This window comes from Oryza sativa, chromosome 11 (genome assembly GCF_034140825.1).
Source record: "Oryza sativa Japonica Group chromosome 11, ASM3414082v1".
Taxonomy (NCBI): domain Eukaryota; kingdom Viridiplantae; phylum Streptophyta; class Magnoliopsida; order Poales; family Poaceae; genus Oryza; species Oryza sativa.
In genome coordinates this window covers 18,624,946-18,652,782 of record NC_089045.1, presented here as the reverse complement: position 1 = coordinate 18,652,782, position 27,837 = coordinate 18,624,946, and the positions used below count along the sequence as shown (strand labels likewise).

General features: G+C 47.0%; 1 protein-coding gene across 5 annotated transcripts; it reads right to left on the bottom strand.

Annotated features, from left to right (window-relative positions):
* Window positions 1-874: 874 nt before the first annotated feature.
* Window positions 875-26,932, bottom strand: LOC4350506 (uncharacterized). Of its 5 annotated transcripts, none has more exons than XM_066305517.1 (7): window positions 26,590-26,932; window positions 26,101-26,196; window positions 25,957-26,008; window positions 5,372-5,510; window positions 2,057-3,827; window positions 1,607-1,858; window positions 875-1,521 (listed from the first exon to the last, which is right to left on the bottom strand). In XM_066305517.1, exons 4-5 carry the CDS (start codon window positions 5,378-5,380, stop codon window positions 3,126-3,128), a joined length of 711 nt encoding a protein of 236 aa, XP_066161614.1. In that variant the 5' UTR covers window positions 5,381-5,510; window positions 25,957-26,008; window positions 26,101-26,196; window positions 26,590-26,932; the 3' UTR covers window positions 875-1,521; window positions 1,607-1,858; window positions 2,057-3,125. The 5 variants fall into 5 exon arrangements, 2 of the variants coding, with proteins under 2 accessions (XP_066161614.1, XP_066161613.1); XM_066305516.1 differs by having other exon boundaries at window positions 26,101-26,183; XR_010737665.1 differs by lacking the exon at window positions 5,372-5,510 and having other exon boundaries at window positions 1,976-2,330; window positions 26,101-26,183.
* Between the last annotated feature and the right edge of the window lie 905 nt (window positions 26,933-27,837).

Below are 27,837 nucleotides of genomic sequence, written 5' to 3'. Positions count from 1 at the left end.
ACTAATTTAGGCCCTGTTTAGAAAACTTTTCAGCATGTCAAATCGAATGTTTAGATATATGTATAGAGTATTAAATATAGAAAAGAAAACTAATTACACATATTACGTATAAATTGTGAGATGAATCTTTTAAGTCTAATTACGCCATGGTTTGACAATGTGGTGCTACAGTAAATATTTGCTAATGACGGATTAATTTACATGCGAAATCTATAAGTTGTTTTATTATTAAACTATATTTAATACTTGAAATATGTATCCGTATATCCGATGTGACATGCTAAATTTTTTCAACCCTAAACAGTGCCTTAGTAGTTTAGAAAGCATGCGCAACAAAAACGAGACTTTCTCATGATCTCCTGCAGACGAACGCAGCCGTTTGTGGTCAAGGTAGGAGCAGTGCTACGACCAGCTCGGGCTCGTTCGTATGGTGCAATGGCATTGTTACTAGCAGCTTCCCCTCGTTTTCCTCACGCACATTTTTCAAATGACTAAAAGATGTGTTTTTTAAAAAATAAATTTATATATGAAAGTTGTTTAAAAGATTAAAAATTTAGTTACTGCGAATAGATTTTTCTGTTTTCTGTGCGGAACCACTATGTTTCAAACCTGAACATGCAAACACAGTTGAGTGGCAACGTCAACGGAGCAACGGCAGCTGGGAAGCAATTTAATGCCGTGTGGCAACAGAGCAGGAACGGAGTGAGGAAGCGCCGTTTGAGCACCGTCAAGCTGTCGGTGCAGCTGTCGGTGAGGCAGCCGAACGGCTGCTGCTCTGCTTCACGTGCTGTGCAGCTATAAAGCAGCCGGCTGCTAACGAAGGTGTCACCAAAACTTAATGGAAGATATCAAATTAAATCGGGACTTCGGGAGATTAGAGCAAAGCTGGTAATATTAAGCATGAGAGGATGCTAGAGATAAATCACACAAACACGACAGTAGTAGGAACACAGTGAACTACACATGGACGAGTACAGACAGATTTTAGAAACACAATACATATAGAGAACATATCCATGACAGACATGGCTATGTTAATTATTTTAAACGGTGCAAACTAAATACCATTTACCTGTTGTAAACTTCATCTGCAATGGTATCACGGAGTGTATTCATTGCCGCCGCTCTGTTAGGTACATCGTTCCAGCCACGTAGGGTGGAGCATCTGAAACGATGGGGTATCCATTGTACAATGGGTTCTGTGTAAGGAAATACATGTCGGAGCTGTCAATCCTGAAGTTATGTAGAACTAATGCACAATGTATGATCTTGGTATGGTCGTCACTCCTAAGGAAATAAGGTATTTCCCTCAGGATTCTCACTGGCTTTTGATAACTCCAAATGTCCTTTCCACTATGTTACGCTACGAACTGTGCATTTAGTTAAAAGTATCTTCCTTTCCATGGGGCAAGGCTGCTCCCTTATTACCCGCAAATTCATCCAAGTGGTACCAAACATGTGGGTAAGGTGGTAGGAATCTATACCGGCTAGCATATCCCGAGTCCACAAGGAAATATTTCCCTGCACCAACAAATTAGCGAAGTGATTATTTCTGGAAAATGGACACTAACATTTGCAATTGTTGAACCTAAAATTCAAAACATACCCCATGGTAGCCTTGGGAAAACAAACGGATAGCCCCGTACTGCTTCTGTTAGGTTGATCATGCACAGACCCTAGCCACCCAACATCTGCAAAAATGACACGGTCGTCCAATCCAATAGCGACGAACATTCCTAGAAGTTATGTGGTGACGGTTCCTGTGTTGAATGGAATCATCCACTGCCACAATGCAATGAATGTGTGCTCCATCCACTGCACCAGCCGCACCAGCAAATGGCTGGAATTCTTCATCATTCTGGACACGATAATGAACTCTTGCAAAGTTAGGATCTACCGGCTTATTTATGTCAGCAGCATAAACCGCATTAAGCACTCTATGGATGTACTTAGAGACAGTAGACCCAGATCTTACCATCCTATTATTAGTGGCCCTATTTGAATTGCCCCCCGCCATGATGTACAAAAATATTCCAAGTGCTTCCATTGGGCATACCTCAATTGATCCATGAAGATTGTATCGATTAGTAAGTAACCCAAACAGAGCATGGATTTGATCTGGCATCAGACGGAAAATTGCTTGGCATTGAGATGGGTTTTCCATTGTCTCCATCACCCATTCCATTCCAGATTGTTGCGATACCCAACGTGCTGCCCTCACACATAGCTTTGCCTTCAAAGCCGCAACCAACATGTCCAGAAAGGAGTCCTCCTCCTCACTGTAGTAGCCATCCTTAGAACCATATGATCTTTCAGAAGTGCTCATGTTCCTATATCAATACATGACAAAGTAAATCATGGTTAAGTTAGAAGCCTATGTGCTGCAATGACAAAATGATTCTAAGTAGGTAGAAATCGAAAGGTTAGTTCACATTATTAAAGTACTGCAAAAAAACAGTGATTAAAATAGGCAACATATTAGTGCAATGCAATTGTAAATTAAGTTAGCAAACCACAAAAAGTTAGCTCCTTGTACAAAATAAGGGCAATCAACAAAGGCAAATAAATATCAGCTCAACATAATTTATTCAAGCACTGCAGCTCACATAGTTCAAATTAATGGTGCTGAAATTGTTCAAGAAGCCACTCAACTTAGGGCACCTTTGAATTGGAGGATTGTCATAGGAATTTTTGAGGATTTAATTTCCTAAGAAATTTTTCCTATGAAACCCTTTGATTCATAGGAAAGTATAGGAAATTTTCCTTAGGATTGCATTCCTATAGCTCAATTTCATAGGAAAATAAGCAAGAGGTTCAACCTCTTGGAAACTATCCTTTTGCTTTGTTTGTTTCCTATGGTGCTATCAAAAAGGGACCCTCTTCATATTTCTTGTGTTTTTCATTCCTGTAGGATTAGGAAAACATACCACTTCAATTCCTACGTTTTTCCTATTCCTGTGTTTTTCCTATCCTGTGTTTCAAAGGGGCCCTTAAATAAGGCCTACAACAAGCACGATGCTCGATATGAATCGGAGCAAGTTATTAAACAGACATCACAGGGAAATTAAAAGATGCATCACGAACAGAACATGGCACCAAAGCGACATAAGCAAGCAGAAGCAGTGCTAAAACATTGCTGCACCATCAGCACCACCATTAGCACCGTCGCTACCATCATCGTCATGAGGACTGAACCTCTTGTACCAGCCCTCAACATGGCCTGAGCAGGTTGGTGGTGGCGGTGGAGCAAACAACAGGGGGTCAGGAGTGAGGTCTGGTGCACCATGCAGCTGGATGAAGTACATGCGACCCTCTGGTGTGGTGCAGTCCTCAATGAAGAACTCACACAGGTACCCATCACGAAACATCCTCAGGATTGTGTGGTAGATGGGATCCTGCATGCTAATCCCATCAGCCTTGAGCATCTCCATGCATGCTCTAGCGCTCTTCGCTTGCTTCTGCTCCTCCCTCCTGGCCTTACTTTCATTGGACTGAACCCTCAGGTCAGCCAGCCTATTAAATGCATCTCCGGTGGAGTCCCTCCTGGTCCCCTTGCTGTTGCCACCTGAAGAGTAGCTGGGAGTCATGATTCTCTTGCCCCTTCTGCGCGGACCTAAGGATGGCTCCGGAGAAGGTGGTAGGAGTGCCAGGTTGGTGAGATCATCAACATCTAAGATCTGAGCTTCTTGGAGGACCGGTGGTGGTGCCGGCCTGTGTCCAACAACGCCAGACTTGTTGAGCGTAACTATCCTACCACTATACACTGCGTGATGCTCAGGAATGAACTTGAGAGGTACATTCCTAAACACACGGACACCTCTCCTCACCTGCAGCAAAGCCATAACAATTTGGATTCAATATGAAGGTATGAAATACAAAGAGGGCAGCTAATAATGTGAGAAGTACATGCATTTCAGATAGACAGTGCACACAGAACCAAAAAAACATTAAATCACAGTTCAGCTGTGCAGTTCAATCAAGTCAAAATATGCGTTTTCTGTCATAATTGGTTGTGCCCTACACATAACAGGTTTCAATTTGGTGCAAAAGGAGCATAAACTTCAGTTAGATGTATGTATTATGTTTAGTTGTGCAAGGTATGCAGCTAGATGTTTTCAATTCAGCTAGATGTTTTCTATTCAGATAGATAGTGCATTGAGACATGGTACTAATAGTAAGCTGTAAGATGATTTCGTTAGAAATAAGACATTAGCATTTGTAAATTTCAGCAGAACCATATGAACTCACATATGCCTGTCAAATCAGGTAAGTCCATCAATCATATATACAAATAGTTTCACAGATGTATCAACTTCCTATAGTACAGTCATGTTAAGTTCATCTAGCATGCATATAGAGATGTATGTAGCTCTTGCTAAGATTAACGATCTAACTTAATCTAAATATCAGGAAAAACATTTGTACTCAGATATATCTCTAGATTCAGTTAAGTCATTCATTCATCTAGCATGTATATTTACAAGTAGGTTCTGTAACCTAAATGTTGTAAGTTAACCTATATATGAGGCAAACTAGATGTACTCAGAAAATGTCCAAAATCAGTTCAGTCAATCCTTCTTCTCTACACCTATAACCATGTAAATCACATATGTTGAACCTTGCATATTCATATATATTCAGATTAATTTAAGTACAGCCATCTAAGTTTAGCTGTCAGATATTCATAGTAGTTTTAATTAGCTATCCTGAATTCAAACAAAGGTGTTTAGCTCACTTCTAATATAGTAAGTTGGCATCATTTTGACAACCTACAGTGCATCTATACCCAACAACATTTCTGTATGTTAACTGTATGTAATTATCATGGATGTGTCAATACAAGGTGCACTTAGCATAAAACATCTGAGTACGACTTTCTAGCAATTTGAGTGCACACATGGACATGCAGAAACTTACAAGGATGCTCAGAATTTATTATCTGTGTTGGCAGTACAGCTGACCAAACATTTCGACAGGCAGTTGGCAAATTACAGCAGTCATATTGTAATAAAATGGAAACTATGCTGCATGTAGATGATTAAGTAATGTACAGCTGCATAGTTTGACATATCTACATATGGTCAGAACTAACTTAAGCATCTGTACAGACAGCAGTGCTGTAAATCTCATATCTTAATGCATGTAGAGTCATATATATGATCACTTGAAATCAGAGCAACTGGCACTACTAATATGTTATATGTCATGTGATAAATCTAAAGGCCTATGTTGCACATAGCTAATATCCCAAACAATGCATGAATTTTGTCTGGCCTCATGCGAAACACATTATGGCACTGAGCTGCATTGGCCATTGTCTCCATCATTCACTGCATCCCTGCCTGTTGTGGGGCCCGTCTTGCAGCTCTACCTTGCTCATGGGCTTCCAAATCAGCTACCAACATGTTAATGATGGAGTCTTCCTCATGATCTGCCTCTGGCTCAACTCTAACTTCCTCAAAACCGAAACGGTTTGGTGCACGAGCAGTGCGACGGGGGCGGCTAGCCATCTAAACTCCCAGAAAAGGGCAAGGTAAGAATCAGATAAGTACTTAAAGAAGCCAAGAAGCAAAGTAAATAACAACTCAAATAGCATACACACAGGCATAAACTGAATTTCTCAAATCATAAAGACACCTGATAAAACGGGTGTGGACAAGTCACAGATCTACGTCGAGCTTGACTATACGCACACCACCTAGGATATCCAGACTACCATACAACACCCACATCAAACACACACACGCACTACCTCGCCACGACTCCAAAAGAGTTGGCAGCGGAACAAAAGGGCCTAACACCCGAACAACTGCTAAAGACTGCCTCCTCTACTCCTCGCCTGCCTAGCTGGCTCCAGTGGTCGGCTCCTCAGTCGAAGAGACGTAGATTGGCGCACTCGAAGAGACCAGCGGAACCTATCGAGGGCCGGCAGCAGCACGGGCAGCTGGCGGAGGGGAGCTAGGTAGTGAAAGTGGAACACAGTGGAGGAACCAACAACATGCTTCCGTGCAGTGCGGATAAAGCGTGGGCCACGGCGAGAGGAAGCAACTGGGTGTGTGTAACACCCTGAAAATTTGACCAATAAAAACAAAACTCTAAAAATGCGGACCTTCGAAAACTTTTTAAATAAATTGCATCATGCCGACTTTATTTGCCTATTCCATTGAATTTTGATTTCGAAGTTTGTTGATCGCGAATAAAGAATAACTAATTAGGAATAAACCCTAAAAATTAATTGGGCTAAATAAATAATCGGAATACAATTTAAAATAAAGGTTGAGGTGAGGATAGAAATGAATAAAATATTATCGCGATCATATTTGTTTCAATTAAATCTAAATAGACGGAATGAGAATTAACTCTAATTAAAATCAAGTAAATTATATAAAAATAAAATATGGGTACAATTAATCTTTAATCTGGAGTGGATCCATTGGTTTGGATAATACACATATTGAGTAAACTTCATTTATGCAAGATTTAGAAATTATAGAATCAAATTTATATGGGAAATAAACTAAAATCGGGATAAATAGGAAAATATACTGTTCATTGCACCCTAGGTGTTCGATTGCGGTCCCTAGCCCTAACCCCTCCTCTGCCGCGCGCTCTGGCCGCCCCGAGCCCCGCGCGCCGTCGCCATCGCCACCGCCGCACCGCGCGCCTGCCGTCGCGTCGCCTCGCGCCTCGCGCCCGCGCGCCGCTCGCCTGTCCCGTCGCCGCGTCGCGAGCCTGCCGCCTCGCGCCCCGCGCCGCTGCTGCGCGCCGTCGCCGTCGCGTCTCGCCGTCGCTCCGAGCCGTGCGCCGCCGCTGCTGTGTCGTCGCCGTCGCCGTCCCACTGCCGCGCCGCGCGTGCCGCCGTCGCCTCGAGCCCCGCCGTCACGTCGCCCGTCCCGTCGCCGCGTGCTCGTCTCCTCGCCGCCTCGCGCCCCGCGCCGCCGTCGCTTCACCCCCCCTCCTTCTCTCCCTTTTCCCCCTCTCTCCCCTATAAAAACCCCACCTTCCCCATTCTCCCCACTCCATTCCCTCCTCCTCCCCTCTACCCTCACCACCGCGCCGTCGTTCTCGTGCCGCCACGCCGCCGTCTTTGTGCCGCCGCGCCGCTGCCTTCGTGCCGCCGGGCCGCCCTCGGTGCCGCCGCACCACGCCGTGTGCCGCGTCGGGGCTTGCGCCGCCGTCACCGTCGTCGCCGCCGACCGCCGCTGTCGGTAAGCCGCCGCCTTTCCCCCCCTTGCGTCCACCGCCATCGCCGCCGGGAGGGCAAAAAGCCAAGAGAGAGGGAGGGAGAAAGAGAAAAGAAGAGAGGAAGGGAGAAAGGAGCCGGGAGAGAGAAAAGAGAGAAGAGAGAAAAAAGGAAAAAGAAAAGAAAAAGAAAGGAAGGAAAAAGAAAAAGAAAGGGAGAAAAAGAAAAGGAAAATAAATAGGAAATTAGGAGGAGATTTAGGATATTTAAAATATTAGGAATTAATTATAGGATTAACTAAAGTGTAGTATTTGCAAAATAATACTATAATCATAGATTATTATAGACTATTCTAATTTCTATAAGAAATCAATTCGCGGTAGTAATTTAGATGTAATTAATAACTAAACAATTAGATGAATTCTTATAGATTATTTTTGGTAATCTCTTTAAGTAATCAATTCGCGGTAGTAATTTAAATGTAATTAAGAACTAAACAATTAGATGAATTCTTAGGACGTAATTTCAAATCACAAAATGACTTAGGTTAAAATGACCCAACAATTCGAATTGAGCGATTCCGCGAACTTTGTTGTCAATTTAGAAAGGGTGTTTCGCGTTCGATGTTTGTGTGAATTATTTGGATTTCATTTGGATTCTAATTGAATTCAAATTATTCCTTCGCACGTAATTATAGAGCCCGAGGGAGTTGCGGATCCAAGCGAAGGTCGAGATCCGCAAGACTTTGAGCAAGGCAAGTCATTACTATTCTTTGAACATGTTGATCCCAATTGCGAAATTATTTTGTTTACAAATAAAATTGCATGCAATGATGAACATCCTACTTGTGATTATGCCATGCCTTAATTATTGTTTACCATGTTTACGTATAAGTCTCTAGTCAATTATGACAATTGCTTAGAAATGCTATTCTAGAATCATGCATACTCATATTTATCAAATGCTATATGCTTGGGCAATTACCTTTGGGAAGGTAATTGAGATGTGGCATGTGGAGACATGAGCGCCACATTGCCATGATATTGGTGGCATGATTTGTGAAAGGAAAATAAAGTTAAAGAACTGTTTTCGACTAGGGTGGCTGGAGGATTTGGGTGGTATCCGGAAAATGCTAGTGCTGTCCCTGGTCAATTAAGGACCGAGCCATGAAGTTAAGCATGAAACGACCCCCGTACAACCGCACTTCTCATATGGGTATAGACCTAGTGGAGTAGATAGCTGAGCGGAGGCAGTATCCATGCGTAGTGGTCTTCTTTTAGGTGTGTGATGTGGCAAGCAGTCTGCTGGCGGATGCCCGGTTCGGATGGCCAGGTGGATGGCGGATGCCCGTTTCGGATGGTCAGAGGCTGGCTTGGCAATACTACATGAGGATACCCATAAGAGAACAATCATGATGGACTGGGTTCAACAACAAGAAGCAACGTAGGAGTGTGTGTGTTTTTCCCTTCCCGGGAGCGCCAGAACTCCTCTCACTGTTAGAAACGTATGACGCCTAGAGTGCATAAGGATGTAAAGTTCATGGAGTGGGTACTGCCAATGCGAGGTTATCGAAAAGCTTTGCCGTGACGCGTCTCATGTGTTGGGACGAGGCTCATGTGTTGGGCAGTCGCGGAGTGCGGGTAAAGTGTACATCCACTGCAGTGTGAGTAAATCAAATCTATTCGAATAGCCGTGCTCGTGGTTATTGAGCACCGGGACGTGTATTACACTTGGCTAGACTAAATTCTTAACTTGTGTGGGATGGGATATTGCATGATGATTTTTATGCTGTTGGAGCCACTTCCTGAGAGGAGGGAAGGTGTACGTCCTCAAAAAACCATGGCGACATGTCACGTCCTGATAAATTCATCCCGAAATAAAAATCATTCGCTAAAAGGAATAATAGAATTAATTAAAATTCGAAAAGAAATTGGCAAACACTAAAATACGTGCAAGAAAAATTCAAATGTGGCCCGGAGAATTTTTGTTAAATTCTCCTTGGTCTAAAAGGAGCCCTCAAATTTTACTTGAATTTTCAGAGCACCGGAAATAATTATTAAGCAACAAAAACAATTAACAAAGTTTATTAAAAAGAAAATCTAAAAATAATCCTCCTTTTCCTTTGGGCCAAGTCTGGCCCAAAGTCCCCCCTCTCTCCCCTCGGCCCGCGGCCGAAGTCTCCCTTTCCTCCCTCTCTTTCTCTCCCTCTCCTTCTCTCCCTCCTTCTCTTGGGCCCCTCTTCCCCTCCCGGCCCACTCCCTCCTCCCTCTCTCTCCCGGGCCGTTTCCCCCCCTCCTCTCCCGGCCAGCCCGGCCCAGGCCGCCTCCCCCTCCTCTCCCACCTGGGCCGTGTCCCGGCCCAGCCGAGCCCCCCCCTGCCCGAGCCGCCGCCTGACCGCGTGGGGCCCACGCGCCAGGTCGTCATCGTCTTCCTCTCCCAGCCGGCCTCCTCTCTCTCTCCCCGAAAACCTAGCGCCGTTCCTCCCCTAAATCCACGCGAATCAATGCCCTTCTTTCCAAATTGATTGGGGGGAATTAATCCCCATTGAATCCTCTTCAATTCCCCCCAATTTCCCCCTTGAATCGTGTCCCCAATCGCCGGGAACGCCCGCATTTTCTCCGGTCACCAACCATGGCCGCCGGCCGCCTTTATCGCCGCCGTTCCGACCTCCCCCGTGGCCGGCTCCCACTCCTCTCCTATAAAATGGAACCCCCTCTTTGCGTTCTACCGTTTTAGCCTCTTCCCGAGCTCCCCCGTGGCCGCACCGCCTCTCCCCACCTTCTCCCTCTCTCTCTCCGGTGCCGGCCGGCCTCCAGCCGCCTCTCCCGCCTCGCCGGAGCGTCGTCCGGCCGCGCCGTCGCCTCCTCCAGCGTCGCCGCCACCTCCTCCACCCCGGCTTGCCCTCCGTTTCGCGAGGTGACCCCCGGAGCTGCCTTCCCGCCGTCGCCCTCCTCTTTTCTCCGCGCCGGCCACCTCCAGCCGCACCTCCCGCCTCACCCGTGCACCCTCCGGCTGCGCCGCCACCTCTCCCGGCGTCGCAGCTGCCTCCTCTCCCTCGGTCAGCCCTCCGTTTCGCGGGGAAAGCACCGGAGACGCGTCCTCGCCGGCGTCCAGTGGCGTCGCCACCACTTCCCCGTCTCCGGCCGGCTGCTGTTCGTCGCCGGTACGCCGACCGATGTCGCCGTCTCCTCCGTTGACGTCGCAGTGCCGTCCTCTCTCCCGGCCAGGCCACGGCGTCGCCCGAATTTCGCCGGAACGCCGTCGTCTCCGCGCCGGCCTCTCCTTCCTCCTCATCGGCTCGCCACCCCGCTGCACCACCACCTTCACCAACATCGCAGCGGCGTGTTCCACGCTGTCCCCTCCTCCGCGCAGCCGCTGCTGGCTGCCATCGTCGTTTCCTTGTCACCGTTCGTCCTCGCCGATCGACGTCCCATCGGTCGCCCGGCTCGTCGTCTCGCGGCGCCGCCTCCGTCGTCGGCATCGTAGCGGCGTGTTCCACGTCGTCCCCATCTCCGTGCAGCTGCCGCCGGCTGTCCTCGTCGCCTCCTCGCCGGTCCCGGTCGTCGTCGTCCTCTCGTCGTTCCCGGTCGTCGTGGCGTTCGTCCCTCCGTCGAGCCGTTCTCGTCCGTCGTCCGCGTTCGTCAAGCGAGCCGCTGCAGCCCCGTCCTCGTCTTCGTCCTCGGCTCCGCGTCGTCAAGCCCCGTGTCGGCCGCGTCTCGCCTACGTTCAAGGATCGCCGCCGAAGCCGTCCCCTCGCCGTTCGTCTCCGTTGTGCCCGTCTGTCTCCGCCGCGCCCGTTCGTCGTTGTCGTTCCCGCGCCTCGTCGCGTGGTGGTAAGGTTCCCTCTCCCTCGCTGCCCCGTCCTCGTCCTTTCGGTGTCGCCCCGTACCCGTTGTGCGGTCGTCGACCCCGGTACCCGTGTACCGGTGTCGGTAGTCGTTCACGTGTGCGGGTGGTGACCGTGTAGTGTCCGTGTTAGTGTGCCCGCTCGGTAGCCGCGTGGTTTCCACGTGTGCAACCCGTGTGGTGCCTAGTGGAGTCCGTTTGTCGGCCACTCGCCTCGGTTGACACACGGGATCCGCTTCCATCGACCCGTGGACCGTCTCTGTGTACTCGGTCTACCGCGGTCCTTTTTGTTGACATGTGGGGTCCGCATGTCAACGGCGCAGCCTTCCTGTCTTTCCAGGCTAGCGCTTACGCATGTTTTATAATTGCAAAGCTTAATTATAATAATCCGCAAATCTCCATATAACAGCATTAAACTTTGGATGATCATATCTTGGTCATACGAGCTCCGAATCGATCCGTTCAAGTCTCCTAATGTTTGTTATAACCTAAAGAACCATGTGCTTTCTTTTTATGTATTGTTATTGCTTCTTTATAGGCTTGCAGCATTGCTTGTGTGCTTCGCGTAGCTTTCGTCGTTCCAGAGGTTCCCGAAGCGTGGTTCGTGGTCGTCGCCGTAGGTTCGGAAGGCCGTTCTCTCTGAGCAAGGCAAGTCACATCATCCTTGAGCATATTGAATCCCAGTTTATAAAATTATTTTGATTTAAATTAATGCATTACCGCTTTATTTAAATTCCCGCGTTATCACTGTTTTATTTAGCCATGCCTATTTACCTTTGTTAAGACATTATTATTGCTATTGTTATTATTACCTTGTTCACCCTAGAATAAATAAAACCCCAACTAGTGGGTACTCTATTCGTGGTTCCACTAGTATGAATTTAGGTAGATGCTTCGCTGATTAATTAGGCAACATTAGGTGGTTTTATAACTTTAGACTTTGGGAATTCTCATATCATTTGGACACTATGGAATTGTTGGTTTATGGTGGAATTGGACATACACCTCTCTTCCCCTTTCAAAATCCCTAAAACCTGTTTTCGGTGGGGTTTGGGTGCATGCCAGTTGTGGGAAGTAGCACCCCGGCCACTATAAGGATTAAGCTCGGGCCTCTGTTGCAAAGCACTACCGTACTTCCACATGTCTAATGGGTAAGGCTTAGTTTGTGGCTCAGTCTAGTCATAAATAAAAGTACACGGATTGGAGATGGATGAAGTCGGGGGTCGATGGACATTCTCCAGGGCAAATGAAGGCTACACGAGCTGCGGCCCGGTAGTCGAGATGTCATATGGCAGAGGGTTGGTGCCCTGCTGCTAGGGGCTCAGTTCTGCCTGCCTGTCCCGGGTATCCCGGCCGTAGGTGGGATTGGGTCGGTACTCTTGTCTATGGCTAGGATGGGTTGAAAACTATGTCACGTCTTCCGTCTGTATACCGTGGTGGTATGTGGCACGTGGTAACACGTGAGGAAGATGTGTCTTGTGGGTAAAGATGTACACCTCTGATCAGAGTATAATCTATTCGAATAGCCGCGCCCTCGGTTATGGGCAAGCCGAGCAATGTACCCAAGTCAGTGTTTTAATTCTTAAAATTTGCTCAACAACTAAAATATGGAATGGTTGGCCTGGGTTGGCTTGGGACGAGCTGGGACCCAGGGTCGGGTTGCCAGTTCGGTCTGAATCATCGTAGGCCTTGGGTTAAGGCAGGTTCGTGAGGGTTCACGGCCTTGTTTAATAATACTGTGTAGCTCTAGGATCGTCTTTATAAAATGGCTTTGGGCAACTAAGTGACTTTTAAAGGCTGTTACTGCAAAACTTAACCCCTATATTATTATCTCCTTGTACCCCCCTTGCATTAATTATGCATCTCCGGTGTGGCTTGCTGAGTACTGTGGTTGTACTCATTCTTGCTCAATCTTTTCCCCCCTTCAGTAAGAGAAGCTTTGGAGAAGAAGTCTTAGGTGGAGTCCTGGCTTATACCCCAGTTGAGCGCCTGTGAAGATGGAGCCGTAGGCCCGCTAGTTCGCTGCTGTTTATTTTTGATTGTCAGGCCTGAAGCGCCTTTGTAATAAGGTAAATATTATCGATGTAATAAAGATGTGTCTTTTATATCATGTTTGTATGGTGTACCCCGGCTTTTCCTGGGACGGGGATTAATACACTAGCGTTCGGGAAAAGGCAATTTTCCCGGTCACGACACGACACAACGGCGGGAAGCTATCCTTGGGATCACAACGGATGGTGGACAGAACCGTCATTGTTTAATGAAAACACTGGTACTAAAATTTGACCAGTCTGTGCTAAGTCTTAGGCTTGTGAAAAGAATTACAAAACTTGCTTTGCGCAAAAGAACCATAGCCATCCTTTGAATACCCCTATCATGTGCATTGTTGCTGTGGTGGCTTGCTGAGTACGGCTTGTACTCACCCTTGCAATATACAAACTTAATCAGAGGTCGGAGATGAAGCTTCGGAGAATCCCTACACTTACTACCAGGAGGGTGATGAAGACGATGGCGCTCAGTAGGTCTTAGTTACGATCGGTGCCTGTGGCAATGGCGTGCCGCTGCCTTAACTCCGCTGCCTTATCTACTTCTGTTTTTGGAATGTATTCCGGACTGCTCGGTCCGATGATCTAAGACTACGCCTGCGGGCTTTTGATGTAATAATTCGCACTAGACTTTCGTGTATGTGCATTTGGTATTTCAGCTATGAACTTGTGTGTACCAGACTACTTGATCCAGGGAAATGGTACTATTTACACGATTGATTCCTGTTATAAAAACGTGGGTCCACAGAGCTGGTATCAGAGCCACACAACTATAGGAAAAGACTAAAAGGCGCCCACCCCTTTTTTTTAAGTTGGCCAAGGGAGAAATTCCCATTTAGTAATACTTTCAAAAAAATAAAAATGCTATGTTCACAAAACTCTATACGATCTTCATCCTACTCTTAACCATTTTCTTTACAAAACAAGTTTTACTCTCAGCTGACTTTGGGTTTTTCTTAAACTTAGATGGCAGATCAGGATTCACCCGCTACCTGGGAGATGGGCGTACCCCGCTCGGAGGGATACGTCATCGAGCTGCATCGGCTGATGAGGCATCTACGGTACCCCAGATTTCCGATCTACCGAGTAAGACAGTGTGGATTCGTTTGGGAGGCCCGGGTCGAGGTTCACACACGAGTTCCTTCAGAGTCAGACTACAGCTTTCCGACACGCTACCATCGCGACTTGCCAGAGACCGCGATGCAGGATGCAGCCCGGGAGGCCTTTCTCCGACTTAGCTCTATCCACAGAGCTGAGTTGGCGAGTACTGAGTTTGCTCACCACCCGTTTCGAGAGGAGGGCAACTCCATCTGCACAATTCAGGACACACCTTGCTGCAACAACCCGATAGTGATTCGACTGTCACGATGGGCTGAGGCAGTAGACGACTTCTACAAGAAGGCTCTGTTAGAGATCGACGACCAGCAGAGGCGTGTGGGAGAGTTAGAGACCGAGGTGACTGACCTCACAGTATAGCAGCTTTAGCTAGAGGAGGAGCACCAGGCTTGGGGCAGTGAGATAGACTCACTAAAGACACAGCTCCAGGTCCACGGCGACCAGTTCCAGCAGTTATCTGATCAGTACAACGATCGCCGCGGGATGATGGATACACTTGAGGAGCAGCTGAGAGAGAGTCAGGAGCACGTCAGCCAGCTGGAGGAGCAGCTCCGAGCAGCCACGGTCAGCACCCCAGGAGCTTCTACTTCTACAGCAGTAGGGCGTGAACGCTACTTCTTCTTCACCCCGCCGTACCCACCAGCGTTCCACGCTCTTCTGGGAGAGGCTGGTATGCTAGCTACCGAGTCAGCACCTTACCTAGTGGACCCGACAGTGACACAGCCACCTGCCCCAGAGATTGTGCACACCCCACTGATCCCTACACCTTCACCGCAGCTAGGTTCTAGTTTGGAGACTCCGATCCAGGTTGACTCCGAGACAGAGGGAACCGACACTGAGCCAGAGATAGAGCCAGACATCACCGATCCTTCAGAGGATGAGACTCCTGTCCACCGCATCACCTTTGTCGGAGGCCCTCGTACCCTCAGTACTGCTTGCAAGAGCACACGACCTCCGGGCAAGAAGCCCAAGCCAGATCCAGAGGCCACTACTTCCGAGCCGTGGGGACTCAGATTTGCCCGTGCCAGCGACCACCCTCTACCTGCCCCAGGATCCTGCGGATGGTTGGATGACTAGACTGGAGGATTATTGTAGCTTCGATCTCGCTTCAGATGGTTTTTGGATAGGATGCGAGATACACCCTCCCTTTCCTAGATTGACGAGTAGCTTGATGGTTAGTTCGATGTATCTTTTGGATGAACCTTATTTGGACTGCATATGTGTGCAGTCGATTGCATCATGATTTATGTACTATTTGTGGAACTCTGTGATGTTATTTATGATACTATTGCTATTATGTGTAAATGAGTTTGTTCCACCATGCTTGCAAAACCAAGTTCACATCAAGACAATTCCCTTAACGGGATAAAACCATAAGAGCCAGTTAGAAGATTAGGATACTTACTCAATCAACCTACACAGATGGCAAGCCGACGTCGGGCGTCAACCAGCAATGATGAAACTCAGACACCTGACCTAACCACCCTGGCCGGGGTTATGGCCACTCAAGCCCAACTTCTGCAAGCCATTGCAAATAACCAAGGCAACCGCGGCGGATCGAGCTTTGGAGAGTTTATGAGGACCAAGCCACCCACGTTCGCTACGGCAGACGAGCCTATGGAGACAGAAGATTGGCTACGTATCACAGAGAAGAAACTGACCCTTGTCCGGGTACGCGAAGCCGACAAAGTGATATTCGCAGTAAACCAACTGTAGGGACCCGCTGGTGATTGGTGGGATACTTACAAGGAAGCTCGGGAAGAGGATGCTAGAGAACCCACTTAGGAATAGTTCACTGCAGCATTCCGCGAGAACTTCGTGCCTGCTGCGGTAATGCGTATAAAGAAGAACGAGTTTAGAAGGCTACGACAAGGGAACACAACGATGCAGGAATATCTGAATCGGTTCACTCAGTTGGCCCGCTATCCATTGTGATCCCAAGGATAGCTTCCCGCCATTGTCGTCATAGTTTTCTGAGGACGTCCACCTTCCCGCCTCTCAGGAAGTGGCTCCAACAGTATAAAATCATCATGCAATAACCCATCCCACACAAGTTATGAATTTAGAGTCTAGCCAAGTGTAATACACGTCCCGATGCTCAATAACCGCGAGCACGGCTATTCGAATAGATTTGGTTTACTCACACTGCAGTGGATGTACACTTTACCCGCACTCCGCGACTGCCCAACACATGAGCCTCGTCCCAACACATGAGACGCGTCACGGCAAAGCTTTTTGATAACCTCGCATTGGCAGTACCCGCTCCATGAACTTTACATTCTCATGCACTCTAGCAGTGAGAATAGCGGGCCAACTGGGTGAACCGGTTCAGAAATTCTTGCACCGTTGTATTTCCTTGTCGCAGCCTTCTGAACTCGTTCTTTTTCATGCGCATCACCACAGCAGGCACGAAGTTCTCGCGAAAAGCTGCAGTGAATTCTTTCCAAGTGGGTTCTCCAGCATCTTCTTCCCGAGCTTCCTTGTAAGTATCCCACCAATCGCCAGCTGGTCCCTCCAGTTAGTTTACGGCGAAGATCACTTTGTCGGCTTCGCGCACCCGGACAAGGGTCAGTTTCTTCTCTATGATGCGTAGCCAATCTTCTGCCTCCATAAGCTCGTCTGCCGTAACGAAAGTGGGTGGCTTAGTCCTCATAAACTCTCCAAAGCTCGATCCTCCACGGTTGCCTTGATTGTTTGCAATGGCTTGCAGAAGTTGTGTTTGAGTGGCCATAACTCCGGCCAGGGCGGTTAGGTCGGGTGCTTGAGTTTCTTCATTGCTGGTTGACGCCCGACGTCGGCTTGTTATCTATGTAGGCCGATTAGGTAGGTAACCTAATTTCCTAACTAGCCTCTATGGTTTTATCCCGTTAAGGGAGTTGTTTTGATATGTACTTTGTTTTGTAAGCATGGTGGAATAAACTCATTTATAACACAACGATAATAATATCATAAAGAACATCACAGACTTCCACAGATAATACATAAGTCATGATGCAATCGACTGCACATATACGCAGTCCAAATAAAGTTCATCTAAAAGATACATTGAACTAATCATCAAGCTACTCGTCAATCTAGGTAGGGGGGGCGTCTCGCATGCTATCCAAAAACCATCTAAGGCGATATCGAAGCTGCAATAGTCCTCTAGTCTAGTCATCCAGCCATCCGCAGGATCCTGGGGCAGGAAGAGGGTGATCGCTGGCTCGTGCAAACCTGAGTCCCCACGGCTCGGAAGTAGTGGCCTCTGGATCTGGCTTGGGCTTCTTGCCCGGGGGTCGTGTGCTCTTGCGGGCAGTGCTGAGGGTACGAGAGCCTCCGATAAAGGTGATGCGGTGGACAGGAGTCTCGTCCTCTGAAGGATCAGTGATGTCCGACTCTATCTCTGGCTCAGTGTCGGTCCCCTCTGTCTCGGAGTCGACCTGGATTGGAGTCTCCAAACTGGAACCTAGCTACGGTGACGGAGTAGGGATAAGTGGAGTGTGCACATTCTCCAGGGCAGGTGGCTGTGTCACTGTCGGGTCCACCAGGTAAGGTGCTGACTCGGTAGTTAGCATATCAACCTCTCCCAAAAGAGCGTGGAACGCTGGTGGGTATGACGGAGTAAGGAAGAAGTAGCGATCACGCCCTACTGCTGAGGAAGTAGAAGCTCCTGTGGTGCTGATTGTAGCTGCTCGAAGCTCCTCCTCAAGCTGGCTGACGTGCTCCTGACTCTCTCTCAGCTGCTCCTGAAGTGTATCCATCATCTCGCGGTGATCATTGTACTGATCTAATAGCTGCTGGAACTGGTCGCCGTGGACCTGGAGCTGTGCCTTCAGTGAGTCTATCTCACTGCCCCAAGCCTGATGCTCCTCCTCTAGCTGAAGCTGCTGCACTGTGAGGTCAGTCACCTCGGTCTCTAACTCTCCCAAACGCCTCTGCTGGTCGTTGATCTCTAACAGAGCCTCCCCGTAGAAGTCGTCTACTGCCTCAGCCCATCGGGACAGTCGAGTCACCATCGGGTTGTAGCAGCAAGGTGTGTCCTAGACTGTGCAGACAGAGTTGCTCTCCTCCCGAAACGGATGGTGAGCAAACTCGGTGAAGAGAGCTAAGTCGGAGGAAGGCCTCCCGAGCTGTGTCCTGCATCGCGGTCTCTGGTAAGTCGCGACGGTGGCGTGTCGGAAAGCTGTAGTCTGACTCTGAAGGAACTCATGGATGAACCTCAATCCGGGCCTCCCAAACGGGTCCACACTGTCTCACTCGGTAGATCGAAAATCTGGGGTACCTTAGGCGCCTCATCAACCGATGTAGCTCCATGACGTATCCCTCTGAGCGGGGTACGCCCATCTCCCAGGTAGTGTGCGAATCCTGATCTGCCATCTAATTTTAAGAAGCCAAAGTCAGCTAAAAGTAAAACTCATTTTGTAACGAAAATAGTTAAGAGTAAGATGAAAATCGTAGAGTTTTGTAACATAGTGTTTTTATTTTTGAAAGTATTGCTAAATGGGAATTTCTCCCTTGGCCAACTAAAAAGGGGTGGGGCGCCATTTGGTCTTTTCCTACAGTCGTATGGCTCTGATACCAGCTCTGTGGACCCCCGTTTTTATAACAGGTATCAATCGTGTAAACAGTACCATTTCCCTAGATCAAGTAGTCTGTTACACACGAGTTCATAGCTGAATTACCAAATACACATACACGAGAGTCTAGTGCGAATTATTACATCATAAGCCCGCAGGCATAGTCTTAGATCATCGGACCGAGCGGTCCGGAATACATTCCAAAAGCAGAAGTAGATAAGGCAGCGGAGTTAAGGCAGCGGCACGTCATTGCCACATGCAACGACCGTAACTAAGACCTACTGAGCGCCATCGTCTCCATCACCCTCCTAGTAGTAAGCGTAGGGATCCTCCGAAGCTTCATCTCCGGCCTCTGATTAAATTTGTATATTACAAGGGTGAGTACCAACCGTACTCAGCAAGCCACCACAGCGACAATGCACATGATAGGGGAATTCAAAGGATGGCTATGGTTCTTTTGCGCAAAGCCAGTTTTGTAATTGTTTTCACAAGCCTAATACCTAGCATAGACTAATCAAATTTTAGTACCAGTGTTCACATTAAACAACGACGGTTTTGTCCACCATCCATTGTGATCCTAAGGATAGCTTCCCGCCATTGAGTCGTCATGGTTTTCTGAGGACGTCCACCTTCCCGCCTCTCAGGAAGTGGCTCCAACAGCATAAAATCATCATGCAATAACCCATCCCACACAAGTTAAGAATTTAGAGTCTAGCCAAGTGTAATACACGTCCCGGTGCTCAATAACCGCGAGCACGGCTATTCGAATAGATTTGGTTTACTCACACTGCAGTGGATGTACACTTTACCCGCACTCCGCGACTGCCCAACACATGAGCCTCGTCCCAACACATGAGACGCGTCACGGCAAAGCTTTTTGATAACCTCGCATTGGCAGTACCCGCTCCATGAACTTTACATTCTCATGCACTCTAGGCGTAAACGGTTTCTAGCAGTGAGAGAAGTTCTAGCGCACCCGGGAAGGGAAGACTCACACATGCATTAAGTTATAATTATGTTTAGATTCTCACATGGCAGTCCTACCGATGGCGACCCACTGTAGACACCGCCTCGCGGTCCTACCAATGGCTGCCCTACCGTAGAGCCCCTGCCTCACACATCAAGAAACCACTATGCATGGATACTGCCTTCGCTCAGCTATCTACTCCGCTAGGTCTATACCCATACGAGAAGTGCGGTTGTACGGGGGTCGTTTCATTTAACTTCATGGCTCAGTCCTTAATTGACCGGGGACGGCACTAGCCTTTTGCGGACACCACCCAAATCCTCCGTCCGCCCCAGTCGAAAACAATTGTTTAATTTTATTTCTCCTTTCACAAATCATGTCATCAACATCATGGCAATGTGGCGCTCATGTCTCCACTTGCCGCATCTTAATTACCTTCCCAAAGGTAATTGCCCAAGCATATAGCATTTGATAAATATGAGTATGCATGATTCTAGAATAGCATTTCTAAGCAATTGTCATAATTGACTAGGGACTCATATGTAAACATGGTTACGAAGGCATAAGGGGTAAACAATAATCAAGGCATGGCATAATCACAAGTAGGATGTTCATCATTGCATGCAATTTTATTTGTAATAAAAATAATTTCACAATTGGGATCAACATGTTCAAAGAATAGTGATGACTTGCTTTGCTCCTAGTCCTGCGGGTCTTGATCCTGGCTCAGATCCGCAACTCCCTCGGGATCTAAAAGTACGTGGGAAGAATTGATTTGAATTCAATTAGAATTCAAATGAAATCCAAATAAACTCAAATAAAAGTCGAACGCGAATCGATCTTTCTATATCGACTACAAAGTTTGCAAAACCACTTCATTCCAATTTTAAGTTCATTCATCCTAAGTCTTTTTTTTTGTGATTTAGAAGTACATTCCTAAGAATTCAACATAATTATTTAGCTCTTAAATAAATCTAAATTTCTATCGCGAATTGATTACGTATAGAGATTACCAAAATATTCTATAATTATATAAAATTTTGCGATTCTACAACTAAAAGAAACCTACAACTAACCCCAATTATTTTAATTTTCCAAACCTCCTTAATCTCTCCCTAATTTTCTATTTATTTTTCCTTTTCTTCTTTTCTATTCTTTTTTTTCTTTACTTTCTTTCTTTCTATTTCTCTCCCTCCCGGCTTCTCCCTTCCTCTCTCTCTCGGCTCACTGCCTACCCAAGGCGGCGGCGGAGACCGAACAACGGGAGGGGCGGCGGCTTACCAACGGCGGTGGCGGCGACGCATGGCGCAGCTCTCGGCGCGGCGCGGCGGCACCGAGGGCGGCGGCGCAACGGCACGAAGGCGGCGGCGCGGTGGAGAGGAAAGAGGGGAAAATGGGGGAAGAGGAGGTAAGGTGGTGCGGGGTGAAATGGCGACCGGGAAGGGGATTTATAAGGCGCGGGGAGAGGTGGCCGGCCCTAATGGCGACGCGACGGCGCGGCGCGTGGGGTTCGAGGCGGCTATGGCGACGGGCGCGCGGCGCGGCAGGCGGCATCGGCGACGCGACGGGTGGGCGGCGCGGCGCGGGGCTCAGCGCGGCTTGGCACAGGGCTCGGCGCGACGGCAACAGGCGACGCGACGGCGACAGGCGACGCGACGGCGACGCGGCGCGGCGCGGCAGCGGCGCGGGGCGCGAGGCGGCAAGCGCGCGGCGCGAGGCGACGGGACGGCGGCGTGGCGACGCGACGGCGCGACGGGACGGCGCGCGGCGCGGCAGCGGCGATGGCGACGGCGCGCGGCGGCAGACGGTGATGGGACAGTGCGGCGACGGCGACGCGACGGCATCGGCGGCGCGGGGCTCGGGGCCGGCTAGGACCACATCAAGCACCTTGTTGGCAATGAATAGTGCTAGATTGTTATTAACCCTAATTTAGTCTATTTTCTATTTAAATCTCGCCTTATAAATTCTAACTTTTGCACAAATCAAGTTTACTCAATATTTGTGTTGCTCTAACCAAAAGATTCGCCCTAGATTAACATTACCCATATTTTATTTTTATATAATTTACTTAATTTAATTAAAGTTAATTCTTATTCCATCGCACTTAAATTTAATTGATACTAATATGGTCGCGATAATATTTTTATTTATTACCAACCTCACCTAATCTTTATTTTAAATTATATTTTAATTATTTATTTTGCCAGTTTAATTTTAGGGTTTATTCCTAATTAATTATTCTTTATTCGCGATCAACGAACTCCGAAATCAAAATCCAATGAAATAGGTGAATAAAATCGGCATGATGCAATTTGTTTAAAAAGTTTTTGAAAATCCGCATTTTTAGAGTTTTGATTTTGTTGGTCGAATTTTCAGGGTGTTACAAACTCCTCATCAGCTGGATCCATCTCATCTTCTTCAGCAACTGGGGGATTATTTATATAGAGTAAGGGTGAGTACAGGAGTACTCAGCAAGTCATAACAATTAAGTGTTTAATGAAGGCTTCAAAGGAAAGGCTGCTCATTTTCACAATTGTTTTTAGTTAAACTCCTTTTTAAACAACTAAGTAAGTGCTTCTCAAATTACACGGATGAGACAGTGTGTCTCGTCCGATCGGAGTATGTGTAATGTATCAGTCTTTGAATTGATTCAAGGTTGGCACCCAACCGTCAACTTTCAAACAGCCACCCGAGCCTAGCTGATCCCGTCAGTCACAGATATTTCAAACAACGATCCCATTCCACAACAGCAATTTCACAAAGCAGTAGTCAAACAAAACTACGCTAAGGAATCACCTCACGTCCGCTCATGACCGTGGGTACGGCTGTTCGAACAGTTTAATAACCTCTGCAGAGGGGGTACACTTTATCCACACGACATTACTAACCCGGATCACCCAGCCCGTGCAGAATAGCCACGTCTGGTGAGCTTGAGGCTTTCATGACAAGGCATTTCGAAATCCGACACAGGTTTACCATATGCCAAAGAGAGGGGTCCCAGACCATACTACGCCAGGAGGCCCGGGGGTTCTCCTCGACTCCACCCCGTTGAATCCACTTGTCTCTTGGTATCAAGGTTCCCCTGATTAGCTAATTACTCAGCCAGGGGCGTCCCATTTCACCCATGTGGTCGCACTTATCTTATGTTCGGATGAAATTCCAAAGGAAACGGTCCTTAAGTGCAAGAGCGGGAAACTGTACTCCCGGTAAGTCCCCTGGTCCGCGATTTTGGAAAATTATTTAGTTCGCAAGCACCGATCCAAGTGTCGGGTTTTTCAAGTCTTTTGTAAAACCCCAAATTTTACCCATTGTTGGATATTTTTAAATTTGAGAGGAGTGTTCCGAGGCGCGTGCCCGAAGGCCTATGCATCGAAGCATAGCAGTTGACAAGGGTGGTTTAAGTGTTCAATAATTCAAGGAGGGTAATTGCAGCAATTAGGATTGGAGCCAGCAGGCTATCTCGCAACCGCGGCCAAAATACTCGTGTTACTCCTAGTCATGCATTATTTGCTGAAAAGAAATACTTAGATTTAAATTATAGGTGCAAGATGATCAAAGGTGACTTGCCTTTCTCGAGATCTTGAGCTTGATCCTCGAAATCCGCGCACCGCGGGTCTTCGGGCTCCCAAGCTATACGCGAAACGAGACAAATCAACAAACGCGAAAATAAAGCCCTATTATTGACCTCTAAGCGTGCCATTAGATAGATCTCGAGATTTGAGAAAATTTGGAAGTGAACAGAGTCGATCGGATGCACGGTTGCGAAGATATGGAATTTCTAAGATTATTTGATTTTTGGTCTAAAGGGAAAATGATTTATTTAAACCCTTTTTGAAAAGAAAAAGAAAGAGGGAGGGGGAATAGACTTTCCTCGGGCGGTTTAGGCGCGGGACAAGAGGAGAGGCACGGCTCGGGTGAGCTTAGTTGGCCGGCCGGCACGGAGAGGCGGCCCAAGCGGCACGCGGGAGGGAGAGGGAGAGCCGGGTGGAACGGCTCGGGCACGCGTTACAGAGCCGCGGCAGGGCAGCGCGGCACAGGCGGCGCAGGCAGCTGACGACGACGGCGATCGCGGGAGCGCGCGCGAAGCAACGGCGTGCGATTTCGAGGGCGAGAGTTCGACGCCGGGAGGGAGAAAATGGAGAGAGAGATGAACGAGAGAGAGAGAGAGCTCTCTCGGCTCGGAGTCGACCGCGATCACGTGCGGCGCACGTGGGGAAGAGAGACTGAGGGGGAAACGAGCTGAGAGAGAGAGAGAGTAGGCCGAGGAGGAAAATCGGCCCAGCAAATATGAGGGAGGCAAACTAGACTTTTGCATAGGAATTTGAATTGGGGATTCGAATTTGACAAATCGGGGATCTGAGATCCGAGACTGGCATGCACACATACTTCAAACAAACAGCGGACTTTCACAATTAGGGTTTTTAAGTTTTAATTTTCCCGCTATGCGCTACGACGGAAAGGGCGCTACAGGAGCCAAATCCCTTTTACTGTGCCGCACGAGATTGGACCAGACCGCTCGCTGCGCTTGCTGCGACGATTCCAGAATCGGCAACCTCGATGCTTTCACTCCACTCGATGCAGCGATGCTCCTAACCAGAGCTCCTTTCTCCGCCTCTGATGCGCCAGACAAATGTGGGAAGTGGATGCCTACCTGATTAGGCCGAGTATTCTACGCCATGCGCGTGCTCTGCAAGGCCACGCCGGTCTGGGCACCAAGGCTACGATGCAGTCGACGACCGCTGGTGTGCAGAAGAAACCTAGCGACGTCGAGATATCCGGTATGCAAATGGATGCGGGCACGCTTGGAGGTAGAACAATAGGAGGGCAGAGCAAGATATTTCGGGCAAAAGGATGAGCTCAAGCTTGGAAGTCCAACAATGGGGGTGAGGTGCACAGCAAGGTAATATGGCCAAACCACAGCACACAACCGATTTAGGAAAAGCGATGCACACCGTAAAAACCACTGGCTAATACAATGCACGGGAGGAAGATGGAAAGTTGGCGACGGCGACCTAACTCTCGTCAGGAACGCTGCCAGCCCACGTTATTGACTTCTGCAGTCCTATCCGCGTGCTGCACAGTGCATTGGAGCACTACCTCCGCAGCTAGCACTACCAGCCCTAACGAGCACACCCTAAGATCGACGCAGAGGGAGGGAGGGTTTCACGTGCCAATGCTGCTCAGCCGCAGCCGGAATCACTACTTTTCCCTGATGCGGCTGCCAAGGAGGTCTTCATGAGCCGTCCATGTCAACCAAGTGCACGCCGCTGAGGACAACGGACAGAGAGGACAGAGCTGTGGACGGCACGTCGCGTCGCATTCCTCCTTCGCATCGACGACCGACGGTCTCTTGGGTGCTCTCTCCTACGCGAGGTTGGGGAAAGTGAATGACCCGGTGGACAATAAAGCGGTGTCCTCGCAGTCGTAGGCGACCGAAGAAGACGACCGACGACGGCCTCGAGCGTCACGGGTGTTGGCGATGTCACCGGTTACATTCATGATTCATCCCTTCCCAAATATATATCTGCTACAGTGCGTAATGCACCAGCCAGCCAACTATGCAGTTTAGAACACACCCTAACTACGTTAAGATATACTCTCACCGTTTACGTTTCAGATTATAATAAGTTTTGATTTTAGTTAAAGATAAACTACTGTAAGTTTAACTAGCTCTATAAAAAATAATATTTATAACACTAGCATAGTTTTATTAAATCTATAATTGATTAAATTTTCATAACATATTAGTTTTGGGTTAAAAATATTACTACTTTTTTCTACATAGTTAGTCAAACTTAGAGTAGTTAAACTTTAACTAAAGTCAAAACGTATTATAACCTGAAATGGAGTGAGTAGTAACTTATTTATGAAATTGCTAATATGTATATGTGATTATAGATAACAAAAGGGACTAATTAATAGGAAATTTCTATAACAATCTTAATGATGGAAAGATAAACAAGCTATTCTTTATTTGCTATGTATGAACATAGAAAGAACACAGTGTCCATATAGTCCCTACATCGCCATGATAAGTTGTCCATTTTTTTTAAGCTTTTCATGATAAGCCCAAACATCATAATGTCTTAAAATTTTTAGTTTTAAGTTGTATGTAAAAATAAGAACATCATTATATATTATTAAATAAAAATCATTATGTATTATAGTGCATGATATGAAATATGCTATAATTGCATTGCACGCAGATTTACTAGTAATTAATAAAATGGCATCATTACTTACTCATTTATTTTTTCTTTCCTATGACTGTCCAATCCAATTATTCAAAAGTAAGCTGAAAACATGATAACCATATTAAACAACAAAACTTCTTAAGAATCAATAAGTGTACAAATAGGTAGGCCGTTCAAGCTCCGAAAGCAATACCTTTGGGGTTTTTTTTCTTCTTCTTTTTCTTTGCCTTTGCCATATTTGGAGAGTAAGATGGACTTTACCCCTTAATTAAAAAACTGCATAGAACAGCTAGCAACAATAAATCAGGAAATGTTTAATGTGGGGTTACAACAGCTAACTGGAATATACAGAAAAAAAATTCCGCATCAAAACATTAAGAGGCTCCAAAGCTTGTAGGTTTCTTTAAAAAATTGTTACTCCCTCCGTCCCACCCAAAATATCAAAATATAGTTATTTCTAGCATTTAAAATTTATCTTAGAATATAGCAACCTCTTCAATTACAATTTTTTTAACCAATCACAACTCTTCAGTTTTTAATTTCATCACTTTCTTAATACCTACATCCAAATCTAAAACTTAATGTTGCAGCACCTTACAAGACAAGGTTCCGCTTGTACGTCTCCGCGATTAAGTGGATAGCAAATCAAGCTAAAGATGCATGTAGCTAGCGGTACTCTCACCTTGTCCTTCCGTATGGCTAATTCGTTGGGGGAGGAGGTGGCCGTACGTCGTCGAAGTCGGCGTACGATCTACAGGCAGGCCGGCCGCGGCGACGAGCGGTGGCAGAGACAGGGGCAACGCTAGCTAGCTAGCTCCGCCGGTGGTGCGCGAGTGCGACCCCACCACGTACGTTGTGCTCGCCGGCCGCCGGCTGAGCTAGCTGCGGGTCGGACTTCGACGAGGGGCGGGCAAGATGCTACGTACGTTGCGAGCAGCAGCTGGTTGGGATGTTAATCTCTCATGGTGGAGGTCAGGTTAGGAACTTGGGATGTGGAGGGGGCTTTGGCTCTGGGAGTGCTTGCTGGGGCCTTTGGGGGTGTGGGGTGGTGCCTTATGTAAAGGGACAAGGTGAGAGAACACCCTAAACCCTACTCTAGTAGTAGTCCATATTGTTTTTGTTTGCAAACTAACAAACAAAATACTACTGTGCAAGTGGTAGTAGTCGATGAAGTTTATACTCCCTCGATCTGTTTCAAAATTGTATCTTCGAATTCGTATTATCTTGTTTATAATAAAATAAGTTTAATTTTAGGTAATTATTATCTCGGTGTTTGTAAAAGTGGAGGATAATTGTATTGGACTAGATAAAATTACATTAGCTGGTTATTTCAATTTTAAAAACTTCTATTTAAAATGTTTTTTAAAAATATACCGTTTAATAATTTAGAAAGCGCGTTAGAACCCACAATATTGACGAATGGGCTTTTTTTATTCACATTTTTTTATTTTGTGAACCTTTTTCAAAAAATCAATATATATTTTTCTATAATTTATTTTGAAAACTAAACCTCTTGATCACGTTAGTTTCACTTACGTGGTGAAATAACGCCGTCACGTCTTATGGTGTGGCAGTGTGATGTGGCCATATCATATGGGGTAGCGTGGCTAAAAGATACATATACGAAAATAAATTTTGAGAATTACAATATTTTAAATAAAAAATTAAAGTGGCTAAAAAATATTGATTTGCTAATGCCAGTAGACAGTAGTATTTTGTTTGTTTTAGTTTGAAAACGTGTCTTTTATATTGGCCCATTGGTTTTCACCTAATATATTCTAGTCATGTCTATAGTCGAATTAAATTTAAAATATACTGTTGATTTGTTTTTTTCTTAGAAATATTCGTGATGTAAATTTTTTAGCATAAATATAACGTCGATCTCGCACAATTATTGTGCGAAAGTGACGGGAGCGTGACGACGCAAGCG